This window comes from Perna viridis, chromosome 13 (genome assembly GCF_037379345.1).
Source record: "Perna viridis isolate PV_CMFRI_1.1 ecotype Kerala chromosome 13, ASM3737934v1, whole genome shotgun sequence".
Classification (NCBI taxonomy): domain Eukaryota; kingdom Metazoa; phylum Mollusca; class Bivalvia; order Mytilida; family Mytilidae; genus Perna; species Perna viridis.
This window is the reverse complement of record NC_142457.1, coordinates 26,262,718-26,290,589: the sequence shown is the minus strand read 5'-3', so window position 1 is coordinate 26,290,589 and position 27,872 is coordinate 26,262,718. Positions and strand designations below refer to the sequence as shown.

At 32.4% G+C, this 27,872-nt stretch overlaps 1 protein-coding gene across 20 annotated transcripts in view; it reads left to right on the top strand.

The window, feature by feature from the left end:
* LOC148600123 (uncharacterized) overlaps positions 1–25,994 on the top strand; it is a 55,435-nt gene extending 29,441 nt beyond the window's left edge. Inside the window, exons 10-27 of one of the 20 annotated variants that reach the window (XR_015917888.1) lie at positions 7,414–7,511; positions 7,872–8,019; positions 8,472–8,600; positions 9,157–9,267; positions 10,650–11,189; positions 11,729–11,792; positions 12,484–12,555; positions 13,050–13,140; positions 13,509–13,702; positions 14,231–14,376; positions 14,902–15,108; positions 15,944–15,991; positions 20,093–20,274; positions 20,666–20,744; positions 21,626–21,709; positions 23,048–23,149; positions 23,778–25,495; positions 25,548–25,994. Coding sequence is in view for 4 of the 20 variants with exons in the window: in XM_088558300.1 (XP_088414426.1) it covers positions 7,414–7,511; positions 7,872–8,019; positions 8,472–8,600; positions 9,157–9,267; positions 10,650–11,189; positions 11,729–11,792; positions 12,484–12,555; positions 13,050–13,140; positions 13,509–13,702; positions 14,231–14,376; positions 14,902–15,108; positions 15,944–15,991; positions 20,093–20,274; positions 20,666–20,744; positions 21,626–21,709; positions 23,048–23,149; positions 23,778–23,936 (2,454 nt within the window). In the remaining 16 variants the exon portion in view is untranslated. Of the gene's footprint in view, positions 1–2,630; positions 3,413–4,175; positions 4,945–4,971; positions 5,409–7,413; positions 7,512–7,871; positions 8,020–8,471; positions 8,601–9,156; positions 9,268–10,649; positions 11,190–11,728; positions 11,793–12,483; positions 12,556–13,049; positions 13,141–13,508; positions 13,703–14,230; positions 14,377–14,901; positions 15,109–15,943; positions 15,992–20,092; positions 20,275–20,665; positions 20,745–21,625; positions 21,710–23,047; positions 23,150–23,777 lie in introns of those variants that run through there. The other 19 variants (XM_088558300.1, XM_088558301.1, XR_015917899.1 and 16 more) reach the window with 19 other exon arrangements.
* Positions 25,995–27,872: the final 1,878 nt, after the last annotated feature.

Below are 27,872 nucleotides of genomic sequence, written 5' to 3'. Positions count from 1 at the left end.
ACGTTCATACAGGTAATGATCATGCAGGGATAAAAATTAGCAGTCCCCCAGTAGCATATGGCTTCTAGATTTTGAGCTGGGCTTCCAAACTTTTGGGTAAAATTTAGTTGTACATATATAAAATGTTAAACAAAAATATGGTCTGGTCTACCAGCTTGTGTTTCCTATTTTTTACCTCTGCAGATGTACACCAAATTTGTCCTGACTGAAATTCATTTTGCTCTTAAGTGATAAACCTATCAGGAGTTCATTTATGTGGTACTGGGTTTCATTGCTTTACTCTCTGACTTATATTCCCTGCTTTTTTTCCCAACTTTCAACATATTTTGAAATTAAATACCAGTCTCAGTAAGAATCAAACTGTGGGTGAAACATGGTAAGAAAAAAACACTATTTTTAGAGCAGCTTACTTTGAACTTTAATAAAACATACTGGTACTAGTATTTCTCATATCTTTTTTTTGCAATTTGTACACATTTTTTTAATGCACTGCCAGTGGAAAGTAAAATGTATTGTTAAAAAGGAAATTTTCTTGAATTTTTCAATAAAATCTCACAATTTGGGAATGTTCTGCAAAGTGACATGATCATCACAGCTACCATTCTGACTGAAAACAAACTGTCGGATTTAATTTTAGAATTAACAATATTTCCTATTCTTACAGGGGTTTTGCATTTTATTTTATTTAAAAAAAAAATTATATGATGTGATGAAATGAGGAATTTTGAGAGGTGCATGTTGTTATAGCAGTTTTTTACATTTCAAGTAATGAATATAAATTGAAAAGGAGATTATTTAAATGTAAGGTTATCTTGTACAATTGCAGTATGAATGTAGTCCTTCTTAATTTGATTTGTACATGTGAATGTTGGGAAAAAACGATAGTTGATACACAAGTATTTTAACTAAACAGGCTTAAACATTAATTCTAAGTGGAAACTGGACAATTGAAATACAAAGGTACAAACATCATCTAATATGTCATATTTGACTATGCAATTAGCCATATTGAACTGGTAAGTCAATATAGTTACAAATATGTCATATTTGACTAGGCAATTAACCATATTGAACTGGTAAGTCAATATAGTTACAAATATGTCATATTTGACTTTGCAATTAGCCATATGGAACTAGCAAGTCAATATAGATACTAATACTGTCAAATATGTCATGTTGAACTGCTTAGTCAATAAAGGTACAAATACCTTCCAGTATGTCATTTTTGACTGGGCAATTAGCCATATTTAACTGGTTGGTCAATATAGTTACAAATATGTCATATTTGACTAAGCAATATGCCATATTAACTGGTTAGTCAATATAGTTACAAAACTGCCCAATATGTCTTATTTAACTAGGCGAGTAGCCATATGGAACTGGTAAGTCATTAATGGTACAAATACAGTCCAATATGTCATATCTGACTAGGCAATTAGCCATATCAAAGTGGTTAGTCTGTACAAATACACATACTGCTCATTATATCATATTTGACTAGTAAGTTTGCCATATTGAACTGGTTTGTCAATTTGTCAATAAATGTAAAAATACTGTCCAATATGTCTTATTTGACTAGGCAAAGGACAGGTTGATGAGAATTACAAAGATATCCATCATCAATTAATGCTTATTTGTGAAAAGTTTTCAATATGGACTGACTTCTTGATACTCAACAAGACAAATTGGTTTTATCCTTGGTCCATTTTGATCAGCTTTTGCTACAGTGGTTAAGTGAATTTGGAAAACTGTTCTTTTTTTTTTTTTATCTTTTGTTTATTTTATATATTGTCGGATTTTACATTTCACCGTTACATGTTTGGAAAACTTGATACAGTTAGTATTATAGCATTTAAAAGTGCTGTTTTTTTTTTGTATTAAAGACTACTTTGAATTAGATACTAATCCTTGATTTGCTAGTCAGACAACATTAAACAGATTCAAGGCCACATCTAGTTAATATGTAGGTTCTCATCCCCACCCGCCCCTACTCAAAAAGGCCTGCCCCCAATTTTTTTATGTTTTTACAAATCGTAGAAAAATAAAAAATAAAATCCTCCCACCTGCCCCATTTTTTAGTTGCTGATGGATGAGAGTCTGCAAAATAACTTGATGTGGCCTAATGAAATTTTCATTTGAAGACATGTGAATCACAGTTAACATGAATTTGACATAATCTATTGTTTTGCATGTGTATGGGTATCATCTCTCAATCCTGGTGCTAGACAAGGGGTGAATTTCTCAATGATTTTGAAATATTGTATATATCAGAAATCATAGTTCAATACTTTTTACTATGTTTAATATGGAAATGGATTAACCACAACACAGCACAATACACATGATTATTGAAATTAAAATAGTTTGAAATAACAGTTAACTGGAAGCTCTCCAGTATGATAATACGAACTAGTCAAAAATCAAAATTAGATATTAGATGAATTCATTTTCAATCAGCATGAATGTTTACAGTATATACGGGGATTGAATACTTTTTGGTTGCTGTGTTTTTTCTCTGGTACCATCTCTGTTTTCAAAACAGTAGTGGTAAACATTTATGAACGGGCACACTTATAATATGAAAGAAGTAGAAACAGTTAATAATCTTAGATTAAACTTTTTGTTCAAAGAAGCACATGGGATGCTACTGCATGATTATGATTATGGACGAACCACAGCACAATACAATACAGCAGGATTATTGCAGTTAAAAGGGTTTGAAATAGCTGTTAACTGAATGCCCTTAAATATGATAATATTGTAATGGGAGAGCATGATTTCACTCACAAAATTATACTCTGCCACTGAGGATCAAACTAAACCGCTCATTGACGAGCCATTGACCAACTGATTCGGCCAAAGAATTAATCCATTAGTCAAGTCAATAAACAGGCTATTTAAATCTTACTATCTACTACAATGCAGGTAGGCCGTCCTACCACACCATGAACAAGTCAGAACCAATATTAAATATCACATCATATTTTAATCAATTTTTTTCCTGATTAGCATTACATGAAACAAAACCAAACTCACATGAATACTAAATCAGAAAAGAAACCTCAATTTTGAAAAAAAAAAAAGAACTGCATGTACTTCTATATCATTCCTAAATAAATTCACAATGTTAGAGAAACAATTCTTACGTTATTCTGAATGTTTGTTTTTGACAGCTACGTAGCAATGGCTGATGACTCACGACAATGAGCTGGGCTTGCTTCAGAAGTCCCAGAGAGTGATTATATATGGTACATACTTTATAGGGATGAAAGAATATCAATCAAAAATAGGAAAGGCTGTTACATCAATAAAACTAAATGCTAAAAAATCTAACTACAGAAAACAGTTTCAAAGTCAACTAATTGCATGCTATTTGTAAAAGTGAATTTCACTTGATAAAAAAATTAACAAATATTCTAGTAATGTTTTGATTTATGACTCTGTAGTAAATTTAGACAATAAACCTGATCAGAAATTCAACATCTGTTCTCGTGAATAACATTATGCCGTTGCAACATAGTCGTAAAATAAGTCCTTACCAGACAGGAACATCATGAACAACAGCAATTTTAGAATGGGATACGGTTTCTGAATTGATCCATTGATAAATTTATTCAGATTTACTTGTTCAGCGGATTAAAAAATTTCTAGAATGTGAACTACCTGTATAACTCAGAAATAAGAATGATAATTTCATCACAGCAATCAGAAACAAATTAATTTTTATAAATGATCAAGTACATTCATCAAATCCCAAGTTGTACACAGGCAAATATTTTTCATGTGAAATTCATGTTAATTGAGCTTCACACGAAATTCATGTGAAATTCACATGCAATTAACATGATTTTCATGAGAAATTCACTAAACACGAATTTCGTGTGAACATTTCGTGTGAATTTCATGTAAAGGCTCCATTCACCTGAATTTCACATGAACTCTGTCACTTAGTTAATTTGCTCAATTCAGGTGAAAATCATGTGAAAATCACATGAAATAATTTTGCCTGTGTACATGAAAAAAAGTAATTAATTTATTGGAGGAAAGAAAAAGTTTGAACTGAAGTTTTAGCTTGTGCATAATTTGTGTAGCTAAAATTGTGTAAGTGCTGAAGCAATTTCCTTATCTATACAATATTTAAAGACTTCTTCATTTGTTTTATTTGTCCTGTCAAGGATTTTCACAGATAGTGTAAGAAAGAAAGAACATGGCAGATTATTAGAAGGGTAAAATACAGTACTCATTATGGAAATAAATAGCAAAAAAATATATTTTAAAACAATATCACAAAAAATAACAGGAAAAAAAAACTTCAGAAATATAATTAACAGACTGCGTCAATCTTGCATCATACACGAGAAAATAATTATCGCCTTGCTTCTTAGTTTACCGTCCACTATGCTTGAACACCTAAACTTCTTAGTTTACCGTCCACTATGCTTGAACATCTAAAGCTGTTTACATGTTGCATTTATCTGAATGAACTACATAAGTAATTTTTCATCCTGCATCATCTGATCTTAGTGAACTGGAATACCCCAATTAAACTTGTAACGAATTATCGGTCAATTATTGGCATCATTATAGGTGTTGCATTAAATGGACACAGCAATCAAGTGTAAAGTACCTCGAGTTATTCCTGTTCAATAAGGTCAGAAGATCCATGTGATGTGTAGTAATATCAATCAAAAACAAGTTGATCACAATATTTCAGCACTACTGGTTGTTAAATTATCCACTTTTAGTATGCAAGCTTTGCTGAGCATGTTTAAAGTTGAAATTAAACTATCAACAGTGCATATGAAAGTAAAAACAGAGAGTCAAATATCCGGTTGAATTTTACATTTGAATGAAAAACTGAAAATGTACTGAACATATGGTACTTCATGTAATTGTATGTACACAAAAGAACAAATAAAAATGTGATATCAATTGAACAAATAAGTATAATATCGAATTTTTTTATACAAGCTGAACAAAAACCCAATATAACCTAGTTGTACCAATATTACTTAGTCTGGATTATAGATGATGCATCAGAAAACTTAATGGATTTATATATTATGGATGGAAAGGCTATCATTGGGTTCATAAATGTTTATTTGACTTAATATTGAAGAGGAATTGTGAATTGATAGATTTGTAAGGTGTTTGAAAGAGAAGTCAAGATTTTGGAAGAATTTGCTTTAGAACAAACATTGTCTTATACAAAAATAGCTGGATGTGATGGAAGACTTCTATGCACAAGAAAAGCAAGCATCCAAGAGTCAAAGATGAGTCATCCAGGCAGGTGGTCCAGGAATGAAATTGGAGCTTGTTCACCTTGAAAATAGAACAACATTGAATATATACACGAATATTTTATGACTGTCACCTGAATTCAATATTTAAGCCATTATAATTAATAGGTAAGAATTCTCTACAAGAAAAGAGCTCATCTTCATTCACAAACAGTTGATATCTTGAAAGCAACTATATAAGTTGTTAAGTCTTAATAGAAAAAAATACCTATAAACCTACATGACACCTGTGGAAAAGTACAAGATTTATTTAGAAATGTTCATGCATCCTATTTTCACTTTTGGGTAGGCATTATGCCACTTTAAATACTGTATGTGGACATTTTAACTTAGTATTCAAATACATCTTGAAAGAAAAAAGAAATGAAAAATATCTTCTTCAGCACTGCTTAATAATGTTAAAAATGCCTCTCACCCTCTATGATTATAACGAAAAAAATGTCTGAGAACTGTGAAATAAACTTTGAATGGTGTAATAAATATAATATACAATGTATTGCTTATATAGAGGGAATAATTATGATAAACTTGATGCCCATGGCAGGCGAGGGCAATATCACTCCCCAAGTGTAGTCAATTTATCAATAATGCCCTCTACATAAGCAACTATTGTGTTATTTTTTTTTTCATTAAAGAACCTGAAGAGGGCATTATCGCACGATAAGATCCATGCATTGTTACATGATAATACTCTCTCCTGATATTCAAATGATTTTAACGCACATTGGTTATACCACATGACCACATTTTAACCAATTAGAATAGTTTATTCTTCTCTTCTGAATTATAAGCACAAGCATATCGTCAACAGCTCTTGTGAATTTTCCAATTTATGACTCCCATGGATATTGCATGACATAAATGCTCTTTTATATATGTACATAAAAATATTTTTTTTGGACACCAATTGAAAGTTTGCTGTTAATATCGAAACTTTGTTGCACCTTGGTGTCATATCATTAGTTTGACTAAATCTCAATGAGAACATTACGAAATGTTCTCATTGAGATTCAGATAGGAGTGGTTTTAATGTTTACTCCGCTCAAAATGGTAACATGTAGACTTTCAGTGTTCAAATTTTACCATAGTGGAGAATGATAGTAATCAAGACATGTCTGTAAGAGAATCAGTTTCCCTTACGGCATAAAATTTGTAGACAACTAGAAAAATATACAGCAATCCTCTCTTCAAAATTAAATCATTCGCTTCAATTAAAAAAAAAAGGTTTGATATAACAATAGTTGTTTTATATTTGAAGATTCTGAGATATCAATCAAGGATTTAATAGGCTAAATTTAAGTTAACTGGTCACGTGTCAGTGGCATCTATAAATGGTTATTTTAAACCAGTTAATATAGATTGACTCTGGCAATTACTCAAACACTAAATAGTTATCTCCTTTCTTAATCAAGTGTCAAATAAATCTTAAAATTGCAGTGAAAATTTATAAAATGACATCAGTAAATGTTTTACTTTGTCAACCATGGAATTGAAACCCTTCAATTTATCACACCATTCAATAAATGCTTTATGTTTCAACACACATTTCATTAGGGTATGTGTTAGGAACAACGTATGCTTTTATATCAAAATGAACCATAAAAAAAGCATAGAGATGATAAGACTATTTTTCTCTTCATTCATTGGGTAATAATCCCATAATTGTAATGTTGATTTTCATTGGCTGACTGTCTTCATCAATTGTTTCATGAACAGTTGTTGCGTATGAATTAATGATGCAGTAAAATAGTCTTCAAAAACAAGTTTCATCCCTATAATAATTTTCTCATATAGTTATTGGAAGAAGGCTTAAATTCTATATTTTCTAATGTGTTGTATCTACATTTTCTTTTAACTGAAATCTGACGATATCTCAACTTTTTGTTTTAATTTTTCTTTCTTTTTCTTGCATGGTTATTCACAATTTGCTGTTTACAGCACTGGTATGTAAATACTTGTTTCAGGCTATGTACCTGGTTCATAACAGCTGGATATAGAACAAAAATTTATAGTTTGCACGGAACATAAAATCCATGCAAGTCTCAGTAGTATAATGAACAGTTTTATTGAACTGTTTGCTTTGGATTATTGATGGTCATATTTCTCTTTTCAGTGGACGGTAAATGGCTGTCTTAGAATTGGGTTCTTCACCAAGAAGGACATTCCACCAGGAACGGAACTGACCTTTGATTATCAGTTTGAAACCTATGGGTAAGTTTTCCATGATTGTAAATGCTTGACTTGAAATATTTCTATGAAATGTGATATTAAATGAGCTGTATTATTTAAAACTTCTGTAGCCCGTAGAAGAATGTGTATATGCTTTTTGTTAATAAAAAATCAATTTACCTAATTTTCAACCTCCCCTACGTATACCATGGTCATGTCAATATAAAAACTCCTTATTCTATGTCTTTTAGTAGGCAAATTGATAAAATCTTTTGAACTTCGTTGCTTCATAATCATAAGAATTTTCTAATTCTGTAATTATTTGTTGATGAATTAATAATTGATATGATCACCAACAAAGTATTGTACATGTTACATACATTCATGGCTTTTATTTAATAGTAAAGAGGCGCAGAAATGCTTCTGTGGTACAGACAAATGTCGTGGTACCATTGGTATAAATAAAACAACTCCACTCAAGTCAAAGAAGAAGCCAGCAGACCAAGAGGGTGACAAGAAAACAACAGAGGAACTCTTCCAGGAAGAGGATGTAAGGATTGTTACTTTTATCGGCAACTTAATCAATTTTCCATTGTTTCTACTCCTTAATAATTTCTTTATTCAGGCTACTGCTGTGATACTGAAAACTAACACAAATTCCAATGACAATGTGGATATCCGCTGTGACGTCACCAATAAACAGAATAACGTCAGTTTTGAAAGTCAGAACAACAGACATACACAACAAAGAACATAAAGTAATAAAATCATACATACAAAGTAACAAATGCAAATGAGCAACTCGGACTCCACTAAAAACTGGGAGCATTGACCAGGTACACCGGTAGGGTAAGCAGTCCTTTGCTTTTCTAGAAACACCTGCCGAGTTGCTCATAAAAAGTCAAGTCTTGTAAGTTATTACATGCATGGATGTTTTTAATATGACTTTTTTGCAATGTATTAATTTTATATCATTTGTTTTGTTTTTTTTTTTTAAAATAGATTGAAGAAGAGTTAGATTTGTTATCAGAACAAGGTTTACACAACAAGAAAGATGTCCTGAATCTGTGTCGTCTCATGGTTAGAGCTGAGGAAACTCACCATAGGATCAAGATTCTGAAGATTGTTGAGGTAAGATATGGCATTTTCCAGATTCTGAAGATTGTTGAGGTAAGATATGGCATTTTCCAGTGTCAGATTTTTATCTATGGTACTTGGATTCAAGTCAAAATTACTGTTATGTGTTTGTGTAAGATGACATGCCTTAGTGTGGCATGTTGTCTTACTGCACTAGCACAATAAATATATGAATCTGCTTGTCTGTCTTAAAAAGCTTGTTTGATAAAAAAAAATCTCATCCAGCAATACATATACATGAAATATCTGCCATTCTTTGTTAACTCAGTCTGTTCATTGAGTTTATTTTTTCATCCTACATACTTTTTCCTCAAGATGAAAAACTTACATATGTACTCTGAAGCTATAGGAATTGGTATTGAAAAGTACAATTAGTCTTCCATGGTGATTTTGAATTGTTACATTTTTTTTTTATTATTGTCAAAGCGTCTTGTCATTTAATTTATTGAGTGGACTTTTAATTCAGTTGTACCTGTATTGTTGAAGTAGTTCGAGTATCTTGTGGTTTTTTTATGTGGTTGCGAAAAAAAAACCACTTATTTCATTGCAGGACTGTTCTGAAGATAACTGTTTGAGACTTTTCCTGGACTATCATGGGTTAGAGTTGTTGTGGACATGGATGGCTGATAGTAAGGAAGAGTGGCAAGACCTCAAGGTCAAGGTTAGTGTTAAAGGATTCCAGATATACTCAATCAAAAGTCCCATATATGGGGGCCTTGAGCTGACATTTTTCATCCTGGTGGGAGTTCTCTTTGACACATTTACCATATCCATTTTCGTTCAATGATAAACATGAGGAAATCATGTAATTCATTTACATATGCTAATTGTCATGTGTAAAGTTAAACTTGTTCACTGTTCACATATGATAATCATCATGGTTGCCATATGAGAATCATGTGTTAATCATATGTAAGCTGAAATGTGATCATCATATGAAATATGATCATCTTATCTCAAGCTAGTTTATTCTTAATTAGTTATAGCACATGTATGATCATCATATCTCAAGCTAGTTTATTCTTAATTAGTTATAGCACATGTATGATTTCACACAGAAGCATGTTTAAGGTACCAGTATCGTATTGCATATCCCTGAGCGGGTGTACGTCAAAACATGGATGCCATAAAAATATAGTGCATTTTCTTTTTGCCTCTCTACAAACTAATGTTTTGTCAAAAGACATGAACAATGACTTAAAAAATAGAGCAAACATCACACTGTAAGATGAAGAACTTTTTTAAAAGAAAATCTAACATAATATCATAAAAATGTTCCACTGAAAAGGTTGGTTTGGTGAGTGCAAAACGAAACTGAAAGTAGGGAAAATGGCTATTTATAGTTCAAGACTACTTTTCTGTCCAATCTTCGTGGACTCACCCTATTTTCTTTGTGGGAAATTATTTTTTCACATGTCCTTAGAAATGCTACATAAGTGAAAGTTTTATTGAATCAATTTACATAATTTTTAAAAAATCCTAAAAATATGCACTTCACTATAGAAGTCTATGGGAAAATTAATACGATACTGAGACCTTAATTTGTCTACTTTTGATTAGATTGATTTGTCTGTGTAAATGAAGTAGTCTGTGTAAGGACATAAGTTAAATGCCCTTTGAGGGGTTAGGTTTAACTGCACCTCAAAGAAATAAGTGCCAAATAGTAGAATTGAAAGAAAAGATATTGAAACCAATACTCCTGAATAGTAGTATGATTAAATTAAATGTTGCATAATTCAATCTTTCAAATTCAAATCATCTTCATATTGTTTTGTTATTGTGTTAGTGATCTACTTCATGAAACCCAAACAAGATTTCACTAGTTTCATTTGATATATAATAACATAATAACCCAGTACCGGGGCTGCTCTGCTTCCAAAATTCTGTCACCAGAAAAATCACTAGCTGTCAATTTTGCAAATTGCGACATTGGCGACGCCCAGTGTGATCTGTGCAAGTAGCTGATATATAATGACCAAGTAGCTGTATTGGTTTTTAACATTGACCTGTTGTTAGATTAAAACTTCCAACATTTTATTTCAGATATTGGGAACATTGAAGATCTTACCCATTACAACAAAGAATATGATTAAAGACAGTAAGATTCTTTCTCTGGTACAAAGGTGGGCAGGGCGTGAAGAAGGGGAGGAGCTACAACCAAGTCAATCAATTCCTCCGCCCCCAGTTCCCAAGGAAATGCCAGCATCAATCTTGGCCTCCAGCAAAGACACTAGACAAGGGAAGAAACGTGTCAGGTTCCCTGATGATATTAGTGAATACACATCTCAAGAATTGTACACTGATTTTGAAAACAAACCAGTCAGTGAGACTGATCCAGTGTCAGAAGCAGAGGCTGCTGAAGGGCACCAGTCTGCTGATATCAACTCAACCAGTGATGGAGCTGGAAGTTCAGAGAAACCAGTTCAGTCACCAGCTGATTCTTCAACATCAGAGGTAGAAACAGTGGCTGCTGATAGCTCTTCTGCTTTGGAGGAGATAAAGTACATTGAACCTAGACCAGACCCAATGGATGCTGTTGCTATTTTGGCTGATGAACTTTTATTGAACTGGAGTGATCTTAAGGTTTGTTGAACTTAAATTTTCTGTGTGTGAAATTGAGGTAACTCATTTAAATATCTCCACAAATAAATGTTTGAGGGACCAGTAAGATAAAATATTAACTTGTTCTAGCCTAGAATTGTAATACATGTATAGCATTCTAGGACCAGACATGAATAATAAAAATATAGTTCAAAACTTGTTAGTGAGACAAGTAATATATAGTTGTCTACTCACAATCAATGACAAATGAGAGGCTTGTATAAATCTCCTGGTTAATCCATTGGAAAAAAGTCAATTTTATAGATGATTCTTGTTATATTTTACAGGAGTTATTTAGGTATGGGACACAACTCATAAAAATGTTGTATTTAGCATTTTACATCAATCTCATGTAAGCATCAAAATAACTTGGACTGATTTCATTCTGTTTCAAACGAAAGCTTGACAGGCTTGGTGAAATTGAATATTATACAAACATATCACTGATTTCAAATCTCCTCATGAATCCAGTAGTATAAAAGACAGATAATTTTATAGATAATACTTATTATGTTTTACAGGAGTTATTTAGGATACCAAAGAAACAGCAGGTTGAAGAAAGGAAGAGGATAGAAAGAGAATTAGGTACAATGATTGTGCATGATAGATTCAGATTTGAGTATGCAGTGAAACTGTCCTAACTCGATGTCTATAAATCAATTTCAATTGATATGGAGCTGTGTTAATTGTAAAATTTCTGCTATTAGAATAGGATTCAGTGTAGACATGTAGCACTATGTGTACACTGTTATGAGTGTGTTGCCATTCATTCTGTGTTGCTTGTACATGTACTTGTAGATATGTTTACACACCATAAATGTCTGTAAGTGATCAAGTGGGAGCATGTTGGAAAGTGAAGCTATTAGTTTGACCTTTTTGCACATACCAGGGATGTCAGTAGTATTTAAAGTAGCAGGAAATAAAAAGAAAATTAGTAGGCAGACTGATGGAAACTTTGTTAGAGTTCACCCATTTTTGAAAATAAAGTAGCCATCCAATTTTGCCGGTTGACAGCTTCTATTAACATCCCAGCATATAATGTACATACTAAGGAATTAAAAACAGAAAAAAAAAATCCTGCTTATCCACTGATGGGGGCATAAGTCAGAATATACAGAATGACATGCCTTCTGTTGCATTAACTTTGAACTACATGTAATACATTAAAAACCTCATTAAAAAAAAGAAAGGTCTATGTTTGTTCTTAAAATAGTATTAGGTGTCCAGCTACAGGCAATCAATTTGTAATTGCATCTACTGGATTCTTATCTTACAGATAGTTCTAATCCTGACAAGAGCAGAAGAATGGAACAATTGGAGAGAGACCAAGATAGATTCAAACAATTGGGTATGTGGTATTTTAATCATTCTTTTGATAATATAGAACTGTCCGTTGGGCTGTCAATGAGGTGTACATAGATAAAGAAGCAATTGTAAGAATTAAAAAAAAATGTAATGTTGGAAGGAATCTCCCTATTGTCTGGGTCTGTTTTTGTTCATTTTTTTGTTTTGTTTTAGAATTATCAGGATTTAAAGACAAGAAAAAGGAGTGTGGGATATTTTAGGCCTGCCCTTTATTAGAGAGAACACATTCTCTGGAATAAATGTTTCACTCAATTCTTCAAAAGCATTTACAGATATATTCAAGGAAATAAGGATATATTTAGTTCTACTTTGAAGAACATCAAATTTGTTTTAAATTGAACTTGTTATCACATACATATAAATTTGTCAAGTTAAAGAAAATTATTTTGATCTGCAAATTACATTCTTTATTTTAATGTGTATTTTAATACATTTACAAAGTGCATGGAAATATTCAAGTTCAATACTTCTTTACAGCTGCTGGATGGGATACCAGGAAAAAGAAAAAGAGGCCTCCTCCTCCACCTCCCCCAGAAGATGAGAGTGATAGTGATGCTGGTAAACCTAGGTTAGTCAAGATTCAATCCTCCTGAAGATAAGAGTAAAAATTATCTTGGTAAATCTTGTAGGTGACTGAACATTCCAGCTATTGCTTGCATGGGCAAGTTTTCATTCTGCAAGAGTTCATTTTGCATTATCCATTTTACATATCAGACTGTCATGCCCAATGTCTAAATACAAATTAGTTAGCACAGGTGGATGTATTGTGCAGATGAGTGCATTACATATAGAAAATGAGGATACTTAGCAATAATTCATTGAATGCATGTTTAAAGGTAGTAAGGCCAATTTATAAGAAAAATAATATCTGAAGGTTTATTGTTTATAATTATCAGTCATTATTTATGTAGAAAATGCTGTAATTGTACATCACAGGAAAGTATTACTACCGACTCCTCCCAAAATGAGTAAGGAAGAGAGAAGACAGATATTTGAGGCCAAGGTCAAGGCTGAGGAAGAAATGGCTGAGTTAGAAAGACAGAAGAGAGAGGCATATCTACAACAGTTCTACTCAGATCCTAACAACTACATGTATTATCAGCAGGATCAAGGCTTCCAAATTCCTCCAGGTTAGAATCGCTCTCATACATGCATATATTTTGTTAAAGTTAGATGTATATTGTTTCAAATTTCTTCAGGCAATGATTGTCTCAGTTCTTGAAATTTCTGAGTTCACTAATTGGCAGTTTTACTCTCTGGACGTGAAAGAGTGATTTACATGTTCACTGGTCTGTCAATCAGACCTATTGTTTCTGAACCACACAATTAAATCTTTTAATCTTCAGCTTAGTGATGTGGACCATTAAACATGTTTGTCAAGTTTGATTCAGTTTTTGGTTATAAGTGATCAACAGAGCAGTTTCCTTTATTTATAATGCTAAGAAAATGGAAACTTTTTAGAATCCTTTTAACTGGATTCAAAAGGCTTGGAAGAGTTCATTTGCATATTGTTCCAGTGTATTAAATTAAATCCTCAAATCATTGTAATGTTAACATAGAAGTTCATTTGTATAAAGTCTAAAAAATATATAAAAATGTATGAAATTGTATAAGTGTATAAAAATGCATGGAATTTTATGTACATTTCTGTATTCTAGGTATGGAGCAGTATTTCATTGACCCTAGCACAGGACAGCCTTATCCTCCAGAGATAATCCAGGCCTATCTGATACAGCAAGGGTTTATACAACCTCAACCTGGTTATTCTGAGGAGACACTACAGCAACAGATTGTCAACCAACAGGTAAACTTGTAAATTAGTGCTAGACAATAATACATGTTAAGGTAAGATGTATGTTATGTCTAGAGCTTATGCTGTAAGGGTTCATCTAATCCCATTCTTGGTTTTCTGAAGAGATACTTGGTTAACCAGGTGGGAATAGTAGGTGTTAATGGTTATGTATTGAGAGGTTGCAGTGAAAAATTCAGGCTTTGAGGGGATATTTAATGCAGCAAAGTTTTGCAATCATGCAAATCTGCTGTTAGAAGGGCGGGTGTTGGACAGGCGGGGAAAACATTTTTATCATATTTTTCACAGCAACTTAAAATCACAGGTATTAGATATTTGGTACTCCACTTCAGTATTGGGTCCCATATTGTGAGATGGGATTTCAGGTCTTTCAAGCTTCTACTTCCTGTTTACAGCAATATGGCCCCTTTTAAAGCTAAAAAATGATAATTGAAAAATTTTATGCTTTAAATCTGCATATGTTAATATAATTGCTGATACAATTCCAACTAATAACACTCTGGTTCTTTCCCTTATCAGATGCAGGAACAGTTAATGGCTCAACAGGCCATGGCAGGATATGGCCAGACTTCCCAGGAAATGGCGTACCAGCAGTCTAGTGAGCTTTATCAACAAGGTACAGGACAACAGCCTGCAGAGTTCTACCAGCAGGCTGGGCAACAATCAACAGAACTTTACCAACAGACTGTCCAGCAAACTGGGGAGTCACAAGCTTTTATACAACAGGTATTAGGAGTTTAATTGTACCCCCAACATCAAGTTGCCAAGGTTACAGTTACACTTATATACATACTCTCTAAAACACCCTTCATTAATTAATTCATTAATGTAGAACTCAAATGATTATTGAGGTCAAGTCAGTTGAGGTCAAAGGTCAAATTCACTCAATCAAAGGATATTTTTTACAAAGGTTTATTGTTACACTTATTTGAAATGATGTGCATCAACAATTAAAAGAGATATGCTACTAACTCAAGTAATTAAACAGTAAAGGACATAGTTATGCATTCGGTATGGAACAAAAGTGTTTACTTCCGAACTTTTTTTCTCAAAAAGAAAATCAGAGTAAAGTAAAAATTGGCATCATAAAAATTTATTAGTTTGAAAAGTTATAAATTTGTGACCAGTCTTAGTAAACTGTTCATATGAATGTATTACAAGTAAAAAGTAGCCACATTTAATTGATGAAATTGGATCATTACGTTTAGCTGTTGTGTTTTTCATTTGTTTAAATAAGTTGCTGTTAATGTACTTCTATTTGTCTGTGTCTACTTTCAAAATGACTTTATTTTATGGATTTTGTGTGGGATCTTAAATTTTTGAACAAGATATTTTACCTTTGTTAGGTATTTATATTCATGTTTGACAGAACCACAAATCTTTTCTCCACAAACATTAGTTTGTACATGGTATTTTGTACCTTACCGAAGTCACCTTTAACTTGAAGACAAATGTTCCTGTTTGTGGAATGTTCTATAATGTCTATATGAGAAAAAAAAACAAACTATGGTACACTGTATATAGTCATGCAGTTTAAATTTAATATAATCATCTTTTGAAGACGCCAACTACAACACCAGCAGTTCAAAAAGACTCTATTGCAGAAAGAGTAAGCCATCATCTGATTTTTGTCCTAGATATTGACCTCTTCATTAGATATATAATGGATATTTCTGTCAGAATAAGCAGATATGATTTTCATCTGCTTTAAAACAGAATTTCTCAGATCATGATTTTATTTTTTATTGTGTTGTTTGTTTATGCTCAATTTTGTCAGTTTTTGTTCTTTATCTTGTAAATTGTGGTTTAAGTGAGCTAATTTTAACAACCTGGAATAAAATGGGATGTGTTAAAATAAAGTTTAAATGTAGGATTGATTTAAAGAGATTATGGACGAAAAAGTTTAAATCATTCCACCATTCCTGTTGGATAGATGTATCTTCTCAATACTGTTTTACTTGCTATATCAAGTTGAAAAAAATATTAAGAAAAACTTAAAATTTATCTATTGTGTGAAAAACATTATTTTAGGTGCAAAAATGTTTTAAATGTTTAGTTCAATTTAATAACATCGAGAAATTTAAATTTAACTTAAGTAAATTTGAACGCAAAGTTAATACATAGTTAAGAATTATAGAATTTTAGAATAAAGTGGAGTGTAATATTTGAGTTTTGTGTATTCCTAATATAATTATTCAGAAATATCCATAATATACACATGTATCTGTGTAAGAGTGTACACCAGCTTTATTCACCTACATGTAGCATTGCTAGTAGCTTTGGTGTGGGTTGTAATACTTGTAGTTATCAACTTTTAATCAGATATATTTTATTTTGTGCTCAGATAATGTGCTAGTTCACATTTTTTTTTTAAAAATGTACAATGCATGTTGTTTTTTTTTTAATGATTTTTCTAAAACAAATTTGAACAAAAATGTGTAAAGTTGCATTTGTTGGAAATGATTTGTAAATTCTTCTTTTTGTGGGGGGGGGGGGGGGGTAATGTTTGTGTTTTTTTTTACAATTAACCCACCAGATTGTACCAATTTCTTAATTACTCTACCCACGGTTTTACAACTCCATTCTACTCTCTGTTGAGATGACCTTTTCAGAATCCACAAGTTTTTACCTTCAAATGGTGCTATCACAGTTATGGAAGCTGAAATTTGAATGGCTGATCGAGAAGGTCATCAGAAAAGAATGTAGAGTATGATGTTGATTGATCAATAATGCAGTGTCTGATTGAATATTTAATAGATTGTATTAGATTGAGATTCTTCTCTTGAATATCTAAATGTTGCATTTTGTTAAGCTCTGCGTATGTGTATATTTTGTACAAAGGAATACTTTACACATATATTTTTTCTCAAAAGTAATTTTGAGGGAGATTAATATCTACATACTTGCCAGCAGGAATATCAATAATAAATCACAAATAATGGTCAATGTTAAGCCCATAAGATATTTTTAAAAATGTTTGTTGTGCACTGCTCAAGGTCACTGATAAAATAATTCTGCAATTTTTTCATGCCACTTCTAAAATAATTCATGCCACACATTTTAAGGTTGTTCCATTGGCATTTTAAAAAATGATAATAAAATTCCTTCTATATAATTTCCTTTCATTGTAAACACCCAATACTAATGTTTTAAAGTATGACCTTCTTTTTAAGTCTGGAAAAAAGTTCTAATTATATTTTCATGCAAATGTTTGTTTTCTAAAGATCACAGATTTGCCAAAAAATAATGTATGGATGGCTTAATTTACACTGTTTTCTTTGCATTGTTACCAAATGTTAATATTTATATACTGTTTGAAATAGTTAATCCTTAAACTTGTCCTTTATTCTAAGAATAATTTTTGTTTATTTTTTTTTTTCTTTGCATCTCATAGCTGTAAGTTTAATGTTACACTCATACAATCGGACTGGGCTTTGTTTAGTCTAATTAAGGTCAAACAAGAAGCTCATTTTTTATTGTCAGGGTTTAAATGTATCACGTTGTAAGTCATCTTACATTGAGACTGGACTTATGGTCAAGCAAGGAAGTCAATATCATATTATCAGGGTTTAAAGACATCATTTTGACCTGGGTCATTATCTAGAGTTATTTTATAGCGCATAAAATGATGTCCAGGAGATAGAATTTAACTTATTTAAACATCTATGGAATATGATATAGAAGGTCTAAATCTCCCACTTCAATGAATCAGTTCACTACATAAGGTACAGAAATGTAGCTCATCAGGTGATATTCATTTGATTAAGGGAAAATGAACTCTATTCATTGAACATCCTCATTGTATGTGCTGTAAATTAACTGTCGAACTGTAATAAGTTCTTGTTAGATAACTTTGTTTTATTGTTTTTTCTTATGAAGCCTGTTTAATTTCCCACTGTTCAGTATTAGAGATGTGCCATGCAACTTGCAATGGTAAATTACCGCTGAGTTAATATTTTCTAAAATAATTTGAAGATTACAAAATAAGCTTAAATCCAATACCTGTCAAAACCCTGACAATACAATATTGAGATCAGATTTGATATTAATTAGACCTAGCTTAACTTTAGGTAGTAGGGCTTTTCATTTGCTTACTACATTACCAATACATACTTACGTAAGCCAGAGAACACTGCCATCCTTTGTAAATAGTTTGCTGCACTAGTGGCTTCAATACCTGCCAGTAGTGCTCAAAATCAAGTTAGATTTGTCTGTATGTCTGTGTAACCTCTGTTGCTCCAAAAATCAAGCCAATATTGGGCAGACTGCCTGTTGATAGTTATAATACCATGTGTTACATTTGGGTTGAGGGAATGTTTTGAATTTAAAAAGTTTTTTTTTCCTGGGTAAGATATAACACCTTATATCTATTTGTTAGTTCTGCACTTTTTGGAGTGTGTGGTGTGTGTGTACTGTTTTACCTTTGTCTGTGTTTCCATGGGTCCCTAGCACTTTTCGGAGTTTTTTTTGGGGGGGGGTACTGTTTTACCAGTGTCTATGTTTCTGTGGGTCCCTACTAATTTTTTCCGTCACAGTATACTGGCAAATACTCATCACAGCTGCTTGAAATTTTAATCTTTCTTCCTGTATATAGACATGCTATATTGTGGGATCCATTTTTGGAAAAAATTGGCAATAACTTTCTCTGTTTATTTTCCTTATATTATGATTGAAAACAGGGATGTCACTTGTGAGCCATTGCTCACGAAATTCTGGTTTTGTCTCATTTTACAGAAAGGTTTTACATTTATAAAGTTTGTTGCTAGTTCTGACCCCAAGTTTTTTGTTGGACTTAATTGATAAGATTTGATATGAATTGGTATGCCCTTAACACAACACTGCTTGCATTGATCTGAAATGTGGTTGCCCCAATGCATATATATATCTACAATTTATATTACATTTTTTTTTCCTCGAACTGTTGCAAACATTTATGCACATATATTGCAGTTTTTATGATATTTGTGGGTGGGGATAGTGCTGTGACTGCACAAATTCTTTTTAATATAATTTAACTGAATACAAGTCTTTATTGAGTGTATCACATATTTTGTACTGTATATAAATGTACAATTAAAAAAACAACATTAATGCACATGTGAAAGGTTCTTATATTTGTGGTATCAATTTTCGTGGTTAAGGGGGAAAAACACAAGTTCATGGATTCTTGAATTCCTGGTTTTGATGATCCTGTTGTACAATTTAAAGTAAATAATCCTTTTTGTTGGGAATCAAATTTCATGGTTTACTTTACCCACAAAATCCTCGAAAATTGGTACCCCACAAACAATAGTACTTTTACAGTATGTATATAAAATGGTATTATACCAAAGAATGGGTGGTAAAACCGTTACAACTCTAATATTTGTTTCTAGCACCGTTGTTTTATTGAAATTTTATGCTTTATGTCATTGAATTAGCAGCAAAACAATTTCTTTTTCTAAAAATACTTTTGGAACAAAACTAGACACTTTTTTAAGATTTTCAAAAATGTTACCTAGGTTTTACAAAAATTATATTTTAACTGTCTCAGGGTTAATTCTGAAGTTGTTAAAAAAATAGTATCAAACTTTGTTCTGTATTGTTTTTTGTTTTTTTTTAAGTTCTAGTTAATATTTTTATTCTGCCAGGTATCCTTTGATATTTCTTTTACTATTGCTAATGAAATGTACGATTTGACCTTTGACCTTTTTTTTTTTTTTTTTGCCAGATACAACAATTACAGCAACAAATGGAGATGCAGAGTCAGCTCACAGGTGTGGGTGCATCAGAGGATGAGGATGTACCCCCTCCTCCATCACCTCCCAAGTCCAAGACTCCTAAACTACCTCCCAACTGGAAAACTGCCAAGGATGCTGAAGGAAAACTCTATTACTACCATACTACAACCAGGTAGGTTGTAAAATAGGTCATTTTGAATTTTTTTTTTTTAATTTAAAAAAAAAAACAGTGAAAAATTTCGGTTTTCTAAAGGAAGGGTTGATGTTTGGCAAGTTTTACTTCCACCTCTATCAAGCACAGGTTATGCTTATTTCAGACAATCTACTTTTTATACCCCTGGCCCCTAGGCTTAGGCTTAACTGTCCATTTATTCATATATCTTGAAAGTGCAACTCCTTTAAAACCAATTGATGGATTGAAACCTAATAAACTGGTGAGGCATCGTATGTAGATGTTTGTGAAGAAAGATATATAACTTTGGCTGGCTGTTCAGAACTTCAGGGAATCACATGGTGCAAAAAAGGGAAAATATGTATGTATAATGGTGTATTTTTTGTTTCAGGCAAACACAGTGGAGTCCACCAGGGTGGGAAGACTCTATTATGGATGACATGGATATTGATACTCCTCCTGATGATAAGGTAACTTATCATAAAAACGGTTGGCATACATACACAAAAGGGAGGTTCCTCTTACCATAAGAGAGACCTAAGTGCATATTTTGCTTCATTTCCCGAGATTTAAGAATAATTCTTTGACTGAATTGGCAGCCTAATGGGCAGTAGGTTGTACATTCTTCCCTCAGGCAAGTTCTACGAAGTGTTTAAAATTAGAAGTACCTGCCTTTCAGTTTTGTAGAATATAGCATTGTAAGCAGTTGCTCATATTAGCCACAAATTTTAAGAGATGCAAGTCAAGTTTTGTTAATTTTTGGACAAGTTAATAATGAATTGAACTGTGTACTAGGCGACCTTGGGCAAAAAATGATTTCCAACATTGTATTTAGGAGTAACAGTGACAGTGGCAATGTTCCTCCCATCGGTGACTGGAGCCTTCTGTCTGTGTACTCTAATGTTTTTCATATTTGGTTTTGAGGGGGGTCTGTTGTGTTGATGAACGTTCTCATCCTTAAATGTTTGACATACATGAAATGATTTTTATTACGAACATGACTACCAGTGCAGTCGTATATCTCCTTAAGTTACAGGGCAGTATCTTCAATTCAAAATCTACCTATAAATAGAGTAGAACACATTTATTAAAAGAAGCCTGATTGGAATGATGACAATGCAACACATTTCAAAATTGAAACTTAGATATGATAATAATTGGCAGTATACATGCCAAAAAAAAAATTGATGATGTATTTTTTTCTGATCAAAAAAATTGATCAATATGGAGTCATAAATGGGTGATAAAGCACCTTAAAAATAGACCAGGGATGATCTGAGAACCAAGACATTATCTAAATTGGCTTTAAAGCATTTTTTATTGAAGATTTTATCCTCTGTATATTGCATAGTCTGGAAGAAAGAAGACAACTACTGCTGCTGCTGACACGTCCACTGAAACTGCCAAGAAAATCAAAGATCAATTCAGACAGAAAGTAAGTAACAGTGTGGTAATGTACTAAGTATCTGATGTCCAATACAACAGTGTGGTAATGTACTAAGTATCTGATGCCCAATACAACAGTGTGGTAATGTACTAAGTATCTGATGCCCAATACAACAGTGTGGTAATGAACTAAATCTAGGTAAATTTATTGGCCATTAGTCAAGATTTATGTTCTACCTGATAGAGCAGTATATGGCCACAAGATTTCTGATTCTGATAGAGCAGTATATGGCCACAAGATTTCTTACTCTGATAGAGCACTATATGGCCACAAGATTTCTGATTCTGATAGAGCAGTATATGGCCACAAGATTTCTGATTCTGATAGAGCAGTATATGGCCACAAGATTTCTTACTCTGATAGAGCAGTATATGGCCACAAGATTTCTTACTCTGATAGAGCACTATATGGCCACAAGATTTCTTACTCTGATAGAGCACTATATGGCCACAAGATTTCTTACTCTGATAGAGCACTATATGGCCACAAGATTTCTGATTCTGATAGAGCACTATATGGCCACAAGATTTCTTACTCTGATAGAGCACTATATGGCCACAAGATTTCTTACTCTGATAGAGCACTATATGGCCACAAGATTTCTTACTCTGATAGAGCACTATATGGCCACAAGATTTCTGATTCTGATAGAGCACTATATGGCCACAAGATTTCTTACTCTGATAGAGCACTATATGGCCACAAGATTTCTTACTCTGATAGAGCAGTATATGGCCACAAGATTTCTGATTCTGATAGAGCACTATATGGCCACAAGATTTCTGATTCTGATAAAGCACTATATGGCCACAAGATTTCTTACTCTGATAGAGCACTATATGGCCACAAGATTTCTTACTCTGATAGAGCACTATATGGCCACAAGATTTCTTACTCTGATAGAGCACTATATGGCCACAAGATTTCTGATTCTGATAGAGCACTATATGGCCACACGATTTCTGATTTTCTTTCCCAAATGAGCAGTTCCAGCTCTTTTAAAGTCTGTAGACTTGTTATTGTTATGTCTTTGTCGGGTCATCCACTGCAATTTTTCTGTAACAGATTTCTCATCTTCTGTTGGAGGGAATGATTAGATACACATGTGTATTTGATATGTTGCTTTTGCATGATGACTTGTAGGATGTATCCCCTTTTTAGGTCCTTTGCTTATCAATTTGCTGTGTATAGTGTGACTTGATATTGCAGAAATGGTTGAATGAGGTAATTTTAGCACAATGTGGAATGTTTTGTTTACTTTCCAATTTAATCAAAAATACATAATTTTCAAATGATTTGATCAGTATTTTCGTTTTTGTTTTTCAGATGTCATCCTATATTGTTATCTGTCTCAATCCATTTAGAAAACCTGACTGCAAAGTTGGGAGAATTTGTTCAACTGATGACTTCAAACATTTGGCAAGAAAGGTAAGTCCCCCTAAGTATGGTATTATGAAATAATAATATATAATATAATATAATAATAACAATAAAATTGATTTGTTTTCATCTTCATTTAAAAAGGTCCTAAGTAATTATGCTAGCTTGCTAGAGTTATAAAAATAGCTGAAGGTCTTACTTGCATTAAAAAATGCACGATTTGGATATCATCTATTGGGTTGATTTCATTCAGTTTTGTTGGCAAATCAATTTTGATTTGGATCTTTCATTGTTGATGCCATTTTGTAAATGTAGGAGAATTTTTTACATAGATGAAAATTAACAGTTACAGATTATAGACTTGCTAGACAATTGAGATTTCAATTTTTAATCAGTATCAATTGAGTTCAAAAGAAAGTGCAATTCATGATTGTAAGAAAAATTTTATCACCTAACCATTATATTGTTAATGCTGTTGCTGTAGTGACAGTGTCAGAAGCATTTACACTCTCCTGAACGTAATGTGATAGTTTTTTTAAAAATTTCTGAAAAATTCAATGTCTTTTTTTTACAGCTCTTTTATCGTGTGGTAGCCAAAATTTTATCGATATTTGTTCTCAGTGAATGTTATAGAGTATTGAAATTACTTAAGAATGCCTATTTTTTTTGTTCACAGCTCACTCATCATGTGATGGCCAAGGAGTTGAAACATTGTCGACACGTGGAGGACTTAGAAGTGAATGAGAATGTGAAAGCTAAGGCTAAGGACTATGTTAAAAAATACATGTCTAAATTTGGAACTTTGTATCGAAAGTCATCGTCACCTGATGATTGAAATGTTCTGTCAAGGGAAGTAACTCTGAATTGAAGAATTTTTTTGTAAAGGGAAATAAATCTTGAGTGAAGGCAGTAACTCTGATAAAGACCAAGGACAATTACTCTTGAGAACTGTCAGTATTTTCCTGATTAGTAGAGTACTTCACAGTTTAGAGCTCATATTGATGAAACTCTATGCCAAGGGCAGCTAGATTTAATCATGTTGATGAATGGTTTGCAATAGAGACAAACCTATACTTTGGTAGACTGCTCAGCAGTTGATTATATGTATATTGGTGGATGAATGTGTATCTTGAATGTTATTGTTAAAACTCTTTGTGAGATGCCATTTTAGATTTTATATATTGTTAATGAGTAGTTGTATATGGAGCTTGTAAAACATATTTTGCCTTTTTAATCATGTAAAATTATTTTTGCTCTTTGTAACTGAATACTCAGTATCCATGGTATCAGAAGTGTTCAGTAGATGTTATGCTCATTTCTAGAGCAAATTTTTTTTTGTGATTTGTTTCTTTTACTATTGCCTTTGCATGCATCCAAACTATATTATTTGTATACACCCATAATTCATTGTGTTTTTGTGATTAGTGCTATAAAAAAGTTTGTGTCATACATTTTACAGAAATCCCGACCACATGACCAATTTTTCAATATGGCTGTTTTTCTGCCTCCCTCCACTTGGCATACAATAACTCAAAAACAACGAGGATTTTTTTGTTTAAAAAAACTATCATAGGAGGAAGCTTTCTTCTTTCTTTTTTTATTTTTTTTTAATATTTTGTTTTTCAGATTTACAGGACTTTGACTACACAAAAAAGGGAGACAAATGTATTATACACTAAATTATGCTTGCGTTTCCTCTGATATATCATTGATCTTTGTGTGATGTTCATTTTGAAGTAATACTATGCTTTAAATACTGGTATTCATAGGGACATTTTCTCTTAGAATATCATGGTTTTTTTATACAATGTCTTATATACTTACCCGTAACATAAACCTGTTCATTAATCAAGATATTCATACAAGACAAATTCATATATTAATTCAGCCAATGTATTTACTCATTATTAAACAACTGAAACTTGAAAGCAGGGAGACAATCTTGCCTTAAAAGTGAAATTGCTTCGAGGTAATGCAATGTCCTGATAGTGGAAGTGAATGTTTAGGAAGGTGAGATTGATGAATAAGTAAGAAGTTGATGATATTAATTAGTTGGTTTTTTTTAAAATATATATGAAACTTCATGCAATTGGCATTTAGTTTTTTTTTTAATTTTCTCTAATAATGACATCACTGTTATTCTGATAATTGTATCTGTTCCTTGGGAAATGAATTAATGGTTTATTGTGAGTGTTCGAGGGTTTAAGGCTTAGGTTTTGCTTTACATATAAGGAAATTCTGCACTTTTTTAGTGTCATATGTTTTTTTTGTTGTTATTTTCACTTGGTTTTGTAATTGAAATTTTATCTTTTTCATTATAGTATCACTTAATAAGTCACAGTATATATTGTTTTTGTATTGATTGGGTAGTTTATCATGATTACTCTATAAAAGGTGTGTTTGATTTGCTTAGATTTCTTAGTTTATCATGATTACTCTATAAAAGGTGTGTTTAATTTGGTTAGATTTCTTAATAGATTTCAGAAATTTGCATTCAGTCATATTCTATTGTCCTGCTATTTTTGTAAACATATATTATAGATTCAACTGATGGAAAAAAAAGTAAAATTGTGCAATCAATAATTCTTATTGATTAAACAAGTTCAAGTAAGGTCACCCTAGATATATACCTGATCTTAATGTTTATAATTGAGTAGGGCAACAGGTATAAAGTGAAAAAGAATATTTGTCTTTCTCTGGTTAGATAAATTAATTTTAGAATTCAAGATCGTCATTGATACAATTAACATTTCCATTCATCAATTACCAATTTACAAATCTTATGTATTGTGTAGAAATGAGAGTTTTGTACAGATGTTTTTATGGTATTTTATTTGTTTAATTGTACCTTGTATCTGTGTATACAGAGAGGTCAATAAAATATACAGAGTAACTGTTTATTCATTTTATTTGTGCATCTTTTAAAAGACTTTACAGAAATCACTGAGTAAACCCTATCTCACATGTTGTATCATAACTTAAAAACTGACAGAAATCACTGAGTAAACCCTATCTCACATGTTGTATCATAACTTAAAAACTGACAGAAATTACTGAGTAAACCCTATCTCACATGTTATATCATAACTTAAAAACTGACATAAATCACTGAGTAAACCCTATCTTACATGTATCATAACTTAAAAACTGACAGAAATCACTGAGTAAACCCTATCTCACATGTTGTATCATAATTTAAAAACTGACAGAAATCACTGAGTAAACCCTATCTCACATGTTGTATCATAATTTAAAAACTGACAGAAATCACTGAGTAAACCCTATCTCACATGTTGTATCATAACTTAAAAACTGCTTTTATGGATTTAATTTCTTAGTGGAAAGTGTTTTCTGGAAAGAATACTCTTGTTTTATTGGACTTAGAAAGAAGGGCGTTGCATGTTCTCAGGCATCTTGTCATGCAATACTTACCATCCTTTGTTCATTGCTTGTTAAAATATGTTGAAAACAAATTTTACCTCTTCTTTGGCCATTCTGCCGAAGAATCTATCTACCTAGGTGATGCATGGTAAAGTTAAATGAAGAATAGATAAGTACCAAAATGTTGAATTAGGAAAATCCTTGGACAAAACACATCAGTGATCATTAAGAAGATACTTGTGTAACACAATTGACCTAAATGTACATTCACACAAACCAAAAACCAGAAGCAACAACCCCTCTAAAACCAGGGCCCAGAATGGGTATTAGCTCTTTCCAGTCAGGCGTTGGTGGTAAATGTAATTTGAAGTTAGTAGAGTATATCTATCCAGTGATACCAGTTTTAAGCCGGAACCTAAATTTGTATAATTCAAAGACCCCGATGTTGCAAAAACATTGTCTACTTTACATGACAAATATGTTGTTGTACCAGTAAACAAAGGCCAAAACAGCATCGTTTTTGTCTGTGAAACGTAAAACATCCAATGTTATTAGAGGAAGACGTAGAAAATAATAGCAGTGATAAGACCTATACTGCCACTACACTCTCCAAAGAAGAGATAGTGGAAAACCATAAATCTGTGCTATTCTCTTTTGGTCTTTCTACAATGATGATTGTGATGTACCGTCTATGTACTGGATTTCTAAACTCCACAAGAATCCATACAAACAACACTATATAGCTATACCACATTTTTCAAAACCTTTAACTTCTGTACTCGTAGCTGTCACAGAGCGTCTCCGGTCCTACCCCAGCACTTGTTACTACCGTAATTGTATTAATCAATGTGAATCCTGAAAAATTCGAAAGATCTTCTGAAAACGCTCAATTAAAATGTATTATCAGAATATAAAAGCATTAAAACCTATGATTTTTTAACTCATTCTACTTCTATTCCCCATACTCAGTAAAAAATTCGACTCGAAAACATATTACATCATTGTTACTCCAAAAAAGGAACGTACACTTAGATACAAGTACGGAGTTCTTGGTAGAGATTCCTCATACTTAGTAAAAATAATTTCAAATCATCTTCCGAAGTTTTAAAATTGCTGGAATTTTTTTTACAACATCTTTGTTCAGTGTAGTGGACGCGTTTTTCAACAAACGGCCGGCATTCCAATGGGAACAAATTGTGCTCCTCTACTTGCTAACCTATTCCTTCGCTCTTATGAGACTAATTTTGTAGCTGATCTGATCCGAAAGCAAGAATATCGTTTACTAGATCCTTTAATCTCAGTTTCCGCTATTCCGACTTGCAGACCAACATTTTGTCAACATTTATCACCCTTTGGAGCAGGTGTCTATTCGGAACACTTAAGGTTTTCC